General features: G+C 36.1%; 1 protein-coding gene across 1 annotated transcript in view; it reads left to right on the top strand.

Annotated features, from left to right (window-relative positions):
• Positions 1-12,500, top strand: part of LOC113801176 (ADAM 17-like protease Tace) — a 15,344-nt gene that overhangs the window by 1,891 nt on the left and 953 nt on the right. Inside the window, exons 5-12 of the mRNA XM_027351989.2 lie at positions 196-343; positions 1,945-2,171; positions 2,442-2,636; positions 4,195-4,333; positions 7,853-8,088; positions 10,033-10,474; positions 10,764-10,879; positions 11,019-12,500. The exon at positions 11,019-12,500 is cut by the window's right edge and continues 953 nt beyond it. Of these exons, the coding sequence (XP_027207790.1) occupies positions 196-343; positions 1,945-2,171; positions 2,442-2,636; positions 4,195-4,333; positions 7,853-8,088; positions 10,033-10,474; positions 10,764-10,879; positions 11,019-11,477 (1,962 nt within the window). The 3' untranslated portion in view covers positions 11,478-12,500. The remainder of the gene's footprint in view (positions 1-195; positions 344-1,944; positions 2,172-2,441; positions 2,637-4,194; positions 4,334-7,852; positions 8,089-10,032; positions 10,475-10,763; positions 10,880-11,018) is intronic.

Genomic DNA, 12,500 nt, shown 5'->3' with positions numbered 1-12,500 from the left:
GTGTATGTGTGTGTGTGTGTGTGTGTATTTATTTATTTTTATTTTTATTTTTATTTATATATGTATGTATATCTGTTTATCAAAATCTATCTATCTATCTATTTTTTTTCTTCTTCTTTATTTCCAAAAACAAAGGTGAAGATAGAAATTGTCAGTTCCTTGTGATAATTACTTGATTATTATATTCTTTTTCAGCCATCATGGAGACATATACCAGATGCCAAAGATGATTCAATGATCGTATATCGAGGCTCAGACGTGAAGTATAGCTGGGAAGACAACCATCCGACTCTCAAAGGACATAAAATGTGCGATTACGTCAAGGAAGGAAATGAAACGACAGGTGTGCTTCATTATTTCACATTTCGTATAATTATTTTGTACCTGTGTTGTAATAACTATACAATCATTTTTTTTTTATTATTAATGTTATTTAAATTTCTATACAGATTTACAAAATTAACTTGGAAACTGTCACAACCAGCATTTCATTTAGAGTTAAGGGATATCAAATAAAGTTTAATTCTATATGGTACAGCCAACAACAACAGTGTTGTCACCTCACCAGCACTGGCTTGGCGAGGTCATGCCCTTCTTGCCCTGAAAGGAGGCCCATGTTCAAAGAACCAGGACATAGTTAGGATCGTTTGAATATGAGGTAGAGAGAAATCACAACTCAAGCTGTTTTGCGATTTATAAATGCAACTGGAGGTCGGGGTTCGTAGGAGGCACCCAAATAAAATGAAAGAAAAACAAGGGAATCAATACCTAACTTTTACACCCCATTATCCTCGAAATTTTGTGGCCAAAGCCATTCATTAACCCCTTAAAGCTGGGTGGCATGTACATTCATGCCATGGCTGTTACGGACAAAGTAGTGGATGTCAACATATCACGACCATTCCCGCACCATTGGCTCATCAGACGGAGCTTGTTTTTATCCAATTGTTGCAGCTTCATTTATATGGTAAAGCTTTTAGGCAATAGTACCAAAAGGGAAGCTAAACCTTCAAATTTTTTATATAGATTTTTTTAATTATGGCAAAATAAAATCTTTCAGGTGCTGAATGTGGCTTGCAAAGTACTGAACGAAAAAGGAAGGGAAACTACTAATGAACGCCAATAATCCCGCGAACTTGTCCACTTGCCAAACTTTTTTACCCGGGGTGAATGGGTTAAGATTTGGGAGCTGAAGAGGCACTATTTGAGACAATACATTTTTCATACCCACAAATATTTCATACTGTGTGTGTGTGTGTGTGTGTGTGTGTGTGTGTGTGTGTGTGTGTGTGTGTGTGTGTGTGTGTGTGTGTGTGTGTGTGTGTGTGTGTGTGTGTGTGTGTGTGTGTGTGCATGTGTGAGAGAGAAGGGGGGGTTTGAAAGCTAACCTTGATAGGATACGACTCAAACACGGCAGAACACTCACTCCTTGCTTAGCCTATCCAATGCGGCTCACCCCCATCTTCTTCCCTTTCCTAACTATTTCCAGGTTGTCTGAATGTGGGCCACTCTTCAGAGCAAGAAGGGCACGATCTCCCCAAGCCAGGTCTGGCAAGGCGACATCACTTTCGTTATTGCCTGTACCTAGTAGATAAAGTTCCCAGTTGTTGGGAAGATTTTAGTACGAGATTGTTCAATATTTACTCTGTTGTCTTATCTGTTGTCAGTACACTTTTGTGTGCTTCTCATGACTGTAGAAAGGTTGACATTTGTCTATGTAACTGTGATTTTAAGAATAAGGTCAAATGGGCTTTGCCATGTGGATTTGATACTTTAGGAATTATTAGACAACCACATTGTTTTTATTTTTTGTTACTTTTTTTCTCTTTTTTTTCTAGTACCCATGGTCACATTATTGCTCTTAGTGGTTATGCTCTCTTTGTCTTCCCCTTCTCTATTTTCTCTATTTTCTGGTTCTGATCTTTACGTATTCCTGTGTCACAGAGATGGATGATGAAGAAGAATGGATAGAAGGTTATGAGCCTCCAATCGGGAGTATTCCTGAGCCTCTGCCTGACGAGCATGGTCCTAAAAGGAGAGTCAAGAGACAACAGGCAGAACCTTACAACTTCAACGGGGACAAGACACGATGTCCGCTGTTACTAGTGGCTGATTACCGCTTCTTCAGGGAAATGGGCGGCTCAAACTACAAGACCACAGTCAACTACCTGGTGAGTTAGTACCTTATTTAAGGTAGATAACTTGCTTTATACCTGAAATACAAATACAAAAGGCTAGCAACCTCATATATTTCTTATGAGCTTTTGCTTCACTAAGCTGTAGTTATTCAGTAATTTCTGTGAATACGTTGTTTCAGTTAAACTTTGGTTATTTTTGTTTTTCATCTTTTCTTTTCCTTTTAGTGGCAGAATTTAGAAGGGTAATTTAGTATAACCATACTTTTGTGATTCTGGATACAATTTTCCTATGAACACTTTCAGATCAACCTCATTGATCGTGTGGACAAAATCTACGAAAACACAGTTTGGAAGGATGGTGTAGACACAGCAGATTTTTCTGGCATGGGTTTTGTCATTAAAAAAATTTTAGTGCACCAGGAATGGTCACCTGTTGGTTCCAACCAAGTTCACTATAATATGGAGCGCAGCTCGTGGGATGTGCGTAATCTCTTGGAGGTAAGTGTCATAATACAAGAAAGTGTAAGTGTTGCAGGAGGTCCCTACAGCAAAGAGTACATTGAAAGATACAGAGACAGAATATTTCTGATATTCTTCAAAGAAATCAGAAATTTCTGCTCGAACAGCTGTAGAAATTAAATGTATGGGAGAGAAAAAAAAGCTATACAGTAAGAAGTTTATTGTAAGATGAGAATTTTGGAAGGTCTGAATTTCAGGTCTAAAAGGCTTTTCAGATTGTTTTCTCCTCTTTTAATATAATTTCTTTTCTGTATAGTGGACTTCTCTCATTTTATCGGTACACAGTAGTGTTTTGCCAGTCAATTATATACATATTTTGTGCTTACACATTCACTTTGGAAATGTTTGGAACTAACAAATTAAATTGCATGCATAATTTTAACACATGCATCTTTAAATCATTTACAGGTGTTGGGGGAAAGATTTGTATATGTGTGATATAAATCCATTTTTTGGTAAATGATTTAAGAAAATGCAGAATAAAGATATTCTTCCTAGGATTTCCTAAACCATACTGATATAGGTTGTGGTTCAAATGATTTCTCTTTCAGTTCATTTGACAAACAGATTGCATTGAAGTTAACTCATTGTTTTGACGGCTTTTGTGGAGAGTGAGAGAAATGCTTTTCATGGCAATCGGATATGCACAGTTTGATGTGCTGGGAATATTTATGCAGCTAAAGGGAAGAGTGGCTTTTGTATGCAGGTATGCTTCAACTTCATATAACTGCGATTCCAGTTGTATTTGGTTAAGTAAGAATGAAGAAAGTCCTGGACTTCAGTTGCAATTAGGTATTCCTTCCACAGGAGTGTTAGTAATTGAAAATCAAAAGGAGATTCTGTATCTATTATAGTACTCCATGAATTATTTATTTTTGTTACATAATGTTCATAATGCAAATGGTCATTATCGCGTCATCAGTACATTATGATACAAAATATTATAATGATAATGAGTGGGAAGCTGAATGTACGTACTGTTCATTCAAAATCTTGTCCTTGTGAATTGTGATTTATCCCTTGTAAGAAACGCATTGCAGTCTGTAAAGTCATCTGAATTGAGTTTGTTGATTGGCTAACGCTTTAGATATTATAATTACTTGATTGTGATTATTGACCTTGATCAGTGCTCAGCTTCTGGTGCCATTGTGGAATGGAAAAGTTTCCTTCTCCTTGTCCTCTTTCTCTTCCGAGAGCTTGCCCAAATCTTGATAATTTTCTTTAAAATAAATCTTGGTGTGTGTTTAGGAGTCAGATTGTAGCAAATGTGTTAGAAAGGTGCATTTTATATAAATATACATTCATGTATATGTGTGTATATATATATATATATATATATATATATATATATATATATATATATATATATATATATATATATATATATATATATATATATATGTATATAAACATATATATTCATATATAATATATGTATGTATGTATAAGTTGCTTCATATAGTTAAGGAATTAAGAGTCCATGGGTTGATGCAGCAAGTCTTCATCTTTGCTTGATGCTTGACCTTCTCTCCTAAAGGTGTTTAGCCGAGAATACTCTCATAAGGATTACTGCTTGGCACATCTCTTCACCGACATTAAGTTTGAAGGGGGAATCTTGGGCCTTGCTTATGTAGGATCTCCTCGCAGGAACTCAGTTGGTGGAATCTGCACTCCAGGTGGGTTCCCTGCTCAGTCTGCTCGACTAGGTTTATATAAAGCGTGTGTGTGTGTGTGTGTGTGTGTGTGTGTGTGTGTGTGTGTGTGTGTGTGTGTGTGTGTGTGTGTGTGTGTGTGTGTGTGTGTGTGTGTGTGTGTGTGCACACATGTGTACATGCATACATGGGTCTGTGTGTGTTGGCTTGTGTGCACATATGCATGTGCATGTGTGCTTGTACCTGCACTTGTATGTATAGATGCACATGTGTGTGTGTGTCTGTGTCTGTGTGTATGTGAGTGTGTGTGCGTGTACATGTGTGTGTGTGTGTGTCTGTGTCTGTGTGCATGTGTTGTATGAATATGTTTATATATATGTAATGCATGTACATTTGTAGATTATTTGAGGTATGTTCACCTGTCTTAAAGTTCTTTTAGAATCATCATTATTATTTCATTAATAGGGTTTACGTGCTGCATAAAGTCTCTTTGCTTCAGATTTTGCATGACGTTTTTATCTCTTGTAGTGCAAGGGCTCCGTCAGTATTTTGAACGTTAGTGCCAAATCCTACCTATGCTACGACTATTTCTGCAAGGGGTTAGCAATTATTTTCTTTGCAGTACTTATTTATGAATTATTATTTACTTTCTTACCATTGCTTGTTAAGCTGAAGCTTCATTTATTTATGAATTACAGTGTAATTCTCCGAGGAAATTGATGCCTAAATTTTGATTATATAAATGCATTATTTGTCTTGTTATGGTGGATTCAGTCTGAAATTGGTAGCAAAATTGGGGAATCAGTATGGCCAGAATTTGAATTCATGTTTATTATGTTTAATAATATAAAAGGCTCAAAATTTATAAAAGAAGACAAATTCAAGATCCAGATCAAGCAGACTACTTTTGCTAAAGACAACAAATAATGAATAGAAAGGGAAGGAAAAAAACATTTAGAAGCATTCAAAATATTTTCCAAGAGAGCGTTCAAAAGATTTCCTAAGAGGGTATACTTCTGGCTTGAAGATATAGTTTTTGTGTAATACAAAAGTTTAAAAGAGCAAAGGTCATCTAGACTTGTGTTTTTCAGCTTTGGTGGGCAGTCCACCTTAAAGTGTCTGAGATCTACGGCCGGTTTGTTAGAATTGTGCGAGGCCCGACCCAAAGAATATTCGTATACTTGACATGCATAAATAAAAAAGTAAATGCTTATTCATCAGTCTAGACAAGCATATCAACCCAGCAAATAGATGGTTAAATGTATATCTATCAGATATATAGACAGATATGCTTTCTTTCTGCATCTGTATTTATGAAAATTCATTGGGTCGGGCCTGGCACAATCTTAACAAACTGGCTGCTAGAGAGGGGTGAACAGGTGGGTGGACGAGATCATGCCCACTTGTTAGGACGGCATTGTGGCGCTTGGACTCTTATCCTGGAGTTATTTCAAATTGCATCACTTTTGTAGATATGAAAGGTGGCCCTGCATGGTAGACGTCTTTTATCAAGTCACCACTAGGGTTGGATGCCACCAAAAATAGCTGAAGAGCACTGAGTGTAAGTCTTTCTCGTCTGTTTTCTGAAAATGACATGATAAACCACTAACGCTCTATAGATACTTCTCCATATATGAAAAGGGGCATGCAGTATGATTATCACTAACTTTGCAGTATGATCACTAACCAATTTCCTAACTTGTATAATAAACATATCTCTAAAAGACAAGAATACTAGATTTATGCTTGTGCCTCAGCTAACATTTTTTGATAGCCCATTCTATTGCATGATCTTTTGACCTTTCACTTTCATTGTGCAATACATGAAAAAAATTCCAAGAATAAGCGGAGGAAGGAGGAGGGGTCCTGTCAAACATTAGTCAACTTCCATTGTTCATTGTTCGAGTGTTCCATTTTGATATGCAAGGACGTTTCATTTGGTTTTAGGGAAAATATTTTCATAGCAGTTCGGTTCTCCTCTTATCTTCCTCCTGCTTATGCAACTGCCGAGGGGCTTGATTTTATTTGCATGATTCATGTTTTTTCTTCTTTTTTTACCAAGCAGACGATATTAACAACCATTTTCTTTTCAGACTAGAAAATGTACAAGTTTCCTTTGTGCAGCCTTGTATGTCCCTTGTTTTGTTATACAATTATAGGTTGATTGAAACAAAAAAGGAATAATATTTGTATATTTGGGCATCTAGGTAAACATTATTACTTCCATTATTTTTATTTTTATTTTTTTTTAAATAATTGTCACTATCATTATTATGGATATTATTATTATTATTATTATTATTATTATTATTATTATTATTATTATTATTGTCACTGTTCGAGACAATGCTGAGTGGAGGAGGCCTGTGGGACAACCTTGGAAGTCATGGCTTGGGCAGATCGACCAAACTTGTCATGAAGAACTTGAGATGAGCTGAGACCCTGCCTGGCGACTTGCCATGAGGGATCCTTGTAGGTGGAAACAATGGGTGGATGCGGCTATGCGCCTCCGTTGGTGTTAGCTCCCTTATGATGATAATGATGATTATTATTGTTATTGTTGTTATTATTATTATTACTATTACTATTATTGTGATTATTATTATTTTATTATTGTTATTATTTTTTATTAATTATTATTATTATTATTATTATTATTATTATTATTATTATTATTATTATTATTATTATCTTTATAATTATTGCACTTTTGTACAAATTAGTATTAACCCATTGGATCCAGGTGATAGAGATGACACATAATGAAAATAATTGGGAACATGTTGTCATAGAAAAATTGGCTGTGGGGCCGGGTGACAGGAATGTACCATTTATAGGGTATGGCTAAAAGAGGCCCAGCTCCAGTGAGGTCACAATTTCCATGCACAGTTACCTGTTCTCGCTTTCTGCGACTGGCAGCGGAGTGTGTTATGGAAAACTGAATATACATAAACATGAAGAAAAAAAAAACTCAAATAACATTTTGTAAATAATTGTTACTGTTATTGTGCAGATTTGTAGACTACCTGTAGAGATAACATGGAGTCTGGTTAATGAAAATAGTGTATTACCATCTTGATACAGCATAGCGGATAACAAATATAGACCTCCGAAACTGGAAAAACAGCAGAAAAAGAAATAATAGCAGAGGAAAGAGAAGGCAAAGCATCTTGATATTGTGTATGTGTTCATGTAGGCCAGTCCTACAAGACACACACCCGTGAGAATTGCCACTCAAGATTAATACCTGGATTTTGGTCCATTTGGAAGGTACCCAGATCAAACATGTTAATCAGTGAATTCGTAACATGATATTAAATGATCAGAGGAAAAATATACACAATGATATTGAATGATAGAGGAAAAATATACACAATAGTCTATTTGAATTCATCTAATGTTATGAATTGAACATAGTTCAGTAAGATTGCTAGACAAGAATGCTACTGCACCACATAGCACACATATTGTGTGCTGTTTGTATGGTATGAAAGAGCTGCTCACTCTAAGTCATTATTAATTTTTTCTTCAATACCTTTACAGAATACTTTAAGAATGGACACACTCTTTACCTGAATTCTGGCCTGAGTTCATCCAGGAACCACTATGGACAGAGAGTGATCACTCGTGAGGCAGATCTTGTCACAGCACACGAGTTTGGACACAACTGGGGCTCCGAGCATGACCCAGACCGACCAGAGTGCAGCCCCAGTGCCAGTCAAGGAGGATCGTATCTCATGTACACATATTCTGTGTCTGGTTATGACATCAACAACAAGGTAACTGAAATGAATGCTATGTTAGTAAGGAAGTTAGACTAAACATATTGTTTTAGAGGATTGTTTCATATTAATGCTTGCACATTGCAGTTTAAGTAAACACACTTGTGTCTGGCTGTGGACACAGTTTTTGATACAGTTTTCTCCATTTAAAAGCTTCGATTATCACTGTTTGTTATAACCAGAATGAAGCCATTGGGTATGTTATAATGCTAGTTGCTGTAACGAGACTAATGTTTTTTCTCTTTTATCTTAAACTCTTCTCCAAATTATAGCTTTTTCCTTACTAGTGTCAAATAATGAATATACATGCCAATATAATATCTGAATGTCTGATATTTATGACAGTTACTCTGTAAGTACTGTCCAGTAATACTGTGCAGAATGAGACAAAATCTCAGATGACATAAAGCTGCGTTCGTACCATACCTTGACACGTGCAGAAGGGTGGTTCATTTTTACACCTTTTTGTTATTTATGAATACTAGAAAGAAGTCTGTAGGGGGAATCTGCATTAACTGAAATAAAACATTGTTTAAAGAAATTAAATATGAATTTGTGCACTTCCACCACAGGCCTTACTAAATTTCTCAAAATGAGAAAGATAGTAAAGTATACAGACAAAAATGCCAGATGTCAACCACCATTTTCTGTGTGTTAATTCTTGAAATCTGTTTATTTTTTCTTTTATATTTTTTTTTTCATGCACCTTTTAATTTTTGCTTATACATGTTATAATGCACTAGTCTGTTGGCATTTGGTTATATAAGATAAATAAAAATTCCTTATTAAACACATAGAATTAATAGTATTGTCCATCAATGTTAACCCACTGGCAATAGGCACATGCATTGTCCACTAAATGTTTGTCTTATCAATTTAGTTTCAAAAGCATTTACTCACCAAAGGGTCAATAACTTCCTCGACCTGATCTCACCTTTTTACCTTATCCCCTGACTTTTGGGGAATAGAAAAAAAGTCCTGATGATGTTACTATGTTTATTAACATTATTATTATTATTAACAATATTACTACTATTGTTATTATTATTAACACTACTGATATTATTATAGCATCAACAGTTATAACTATTAAAAATTCAGAACTTTTATTTAAAAAAGATTCAAGGAACTGGGTAAACAGGGGAATTCTATTAGGTCTCGTAATTGACACCATTGCATTTTCTGTAGGAAGATGTTTTGTCAACTGACAGTGCCATTATGAAATATTACATGCAACAAAATCAAGTGACATTTTTTTCTAATGAGTTTCAAGTAAAATATGAAATAGAGAAGTTACTGTATATTTCGAATAATGCTTTGATCTCAGTAATTAGTGCTTGAAGAATCGCTTGTATGATAGGCGGATATAATGGGTGCTAGGGATTCATGAAGAACTACATAAAATACTTTGGAAGGAATGTAAAATATGATTTTGCTTTATTTTAAGCAGAATTTCAAAGCTGTTGTAATTGCAACTTACAAGTGCAGTGATTGGTAAGACCGCAGAGACAAGTAGACTGCAGAAGAAGGGAGTTCTTATGTTGAACCAATTTCTTACTGGGCTAGAGTGCAGTTTGTATCTGCATTGCAAAAGAAAAGAATGAGAATGTAAGGGATAGGACTAAGATTAGGCTTTGTAGGAGGAAGATGCACACTTTTTAATTAAGGTCTCTCTCTGTCTGGTGTTTCACGTCTAGCCAGTTTGCCAGTATTGCTTATATCCCCTTTTGAAGCCTTTGTGTACATAATTCAGCACAAAATTTAGATGTTCAAGATGTAATTTGTAGGTCTTTAGTGTGACAGGTTATTAATTACTTCATATATTGGCATGGATAACTTTTAGGCTAGGTTGAGTTCTGGGCTTTTATAAATATGAAATTTCAAAAATGTGATTAAAGAAGCAGGAAAAGTGGATGCAACTTTTTACATCTCTTCCCTCAGAGGTTCTCCCCATGCAGTCTGAGAGCGATCCGTGCTGTCTTAGTAGCCAAGTCATCTCGCTGTTTCACTGAGCCAGAGGAGAGTTACTGTGGCAACCAGCGTGTAGAAGGCCAAGAACAATGTGATGCAGGACTTGTGGGTCAGGATGATGTAGACTTGTGTTGTGACAAGCACTGCAAACTGCGTGATGGGGCAACCTGCAGTGATCGTAACTCACCCTGCTGCCACGGCTGCCAGTACATGAGTCAGGGTGTCAAGTGTAGAGAGCAACAACCAGCCACATGTGAGAATGAGTCCAGGTGTCTAGGTACTACAGCAGTCTGTCCCAAAGCCAAACCAATGGATGATGGCACTCCATGCATTGAGAAGGGCCAGTGCCACCAGGGATCCTGCCTCCCCTACTGTGAGACACAAGAAATGCAGAGCTGCATGTGTGACACCAGTAAGCTAATGTTGTTAGTGATGTCAGACTATTAGTAGATTCCTTTTAGTCCTCTTAAACTGATTGCATGTTTTATGAGAAAAGTTGTTACTCCCATTTTTCACTGTTTTGTGAATTATGGTAGCAAAGCAATGTAAAAGAAACATCACACTTTTTATAGAATTTTCCCATTTTGAACAGATGGAACATCTCAGTAATAGTGAATCAATTTGGAAATATCTCATTGGTTTGAAAAGCAGCTGAGTATTCATGTTGTGTTATTGACTGATTTATGATTGATGCTTTGCAGTTGATGATGCTTGTAAAAGGTGCTGTCGCAAGACATTAAACGACACCTGTTTCCCCGTCGTGCCCTTGGATATTCTCCCTGATGGAACTCCTTGTATTCATGGGTTTTGTAACAAGGTAATGATTAGGAAAACACTGGATTGGTAGTAGAAAATCATTTCTAAGTTATAGATTTATGAGAAGCTAAATACAAAAAAGTGTGCTAGATAGCTTCTTAACAAGTCATTATTTTCCTAACAGTATCTCAATTTTGCAGGGAAAGTGTGAGAAGACAGTGCAAGACGTTGTAGAACGTTTCTGGGACATCATAGAGGACATTAATATTAACACTGTACTGATGTTCTTACGGGACAACATTGTAGGGACAGTCATCATCATCTCTGTCATCATCTGGGTTCCAGCATCATGCATTTTCAGTTATGTTGATCGCCGCCGACAAGAGGACTACTGCAAATATGTCCGTTGGTATTACAGCAATGAGCTTATTCACCCAACTGACAGTGTTCGCATTATAGACAGCAAACGTACACGAATACATGAGCCTGGCCGTGTTCAAGAAGCAACTAACCGTGTGCTAGAGTCTGCTGGGCGTCCACATGACCCAGGAACACGAGCACATGACACACGAGATCCTCCTGAAGGTGCAGAAAGCCGCCAAAATCTTAACACTCCTCAATGCCCCCCGGTGTCACAGCACTATACTAGTGCCATGTAGTTGTGTGACTGCGGATTATATTCTGAGAAATGGTGATATTTTTTAATCCAGAAGAATTCTTTAGGGAAGAATGTAGGACTATTTCATGTGACTGCCAATTTTACACTTTTAGCTTTAACAGTTCCTGGAGTAGTCCATACCAAATCAATCCTTTTTGATAAAGATGTATATACAAAAAAGTATTTGAGAACAATACTCACAATCTGAAGAATCAGCAAGATCCAAATATTTTTAACCTTCTGGAAATTGATAGGCATTCATTGTAGATTAGTGGTAAGCACCAACAGCTGACACATGATTATCCATTGTGTTGGAGTAGCTGACGGTAGTGTAGATAAGTAGAGAGGCATTAGGTCACTATCAGGGATCTCATAGTAGCCTTGGAGTTTGGAGTGTGGAGTGAACCATGTCATTTGTTCATGGTTACTGCCAGTATTTGTAATGATCATGCAAACCAAAGATTCACACACATCATTGATCTCAGTATTTACCAAGGAATTGATATTTTTTACACCATTTTAATGTTGCACAAACCAATATATACTTATAGCAGATATTGTAAGAAACATACATTAAAAATAACTTATTAATAACAAACATTTTACTTAAGGGACATCGTAACACACCCAGACTTTTCAAAGAAAACGCAGACTGTATTAAAAGTCGGTGTTAAAATTATAACATTCCTGTCATTCTAAGTATTAAGGCAATATAGATTATATTCAGGAAGTTCTGTGGTTGTGACATTTCTTTGATTTGTTAGAAAATCTTGTAGAAAATTTTGTTAGAAATGAAATTATGTGGAATAGAACTGGAGAGTTGTTTGACTTTTAGGGATTATTGTCCTTAATTTTGTTATAAAACTTTTTATATTTATTACCCTTTGTGGATAACACCTGTTTCTTGGCAAAATTATTAAGATATTAAGATAAGCTTTTATCCATTATTAAGATAGTATGTAACATGTAGACGTCCTCTGCAAAGTGGCAGTTACAGTATTTATAGGATTTAAGTTGGCGTAAT

The sequence above is a fragment of the Penaeus vannamei genome, chromosome 28 (genome assembly GCF_042767895.1).
Source record: "Penaeus vannamei isolate JL-2024 chromosome 28, ASM4276789v1, whole genome shotgun sequence".
Taxonomy (NCBI): domain Eukaryota; kingdom Metazoa; phylum Arthropoda; class Malacostraca; order Decapoda; family Penaeidae; genus Penaeus; species Penaeus vannamei.
This window is presented reverse-complemented; position numbering and strand designations above follow the sequence as displayed.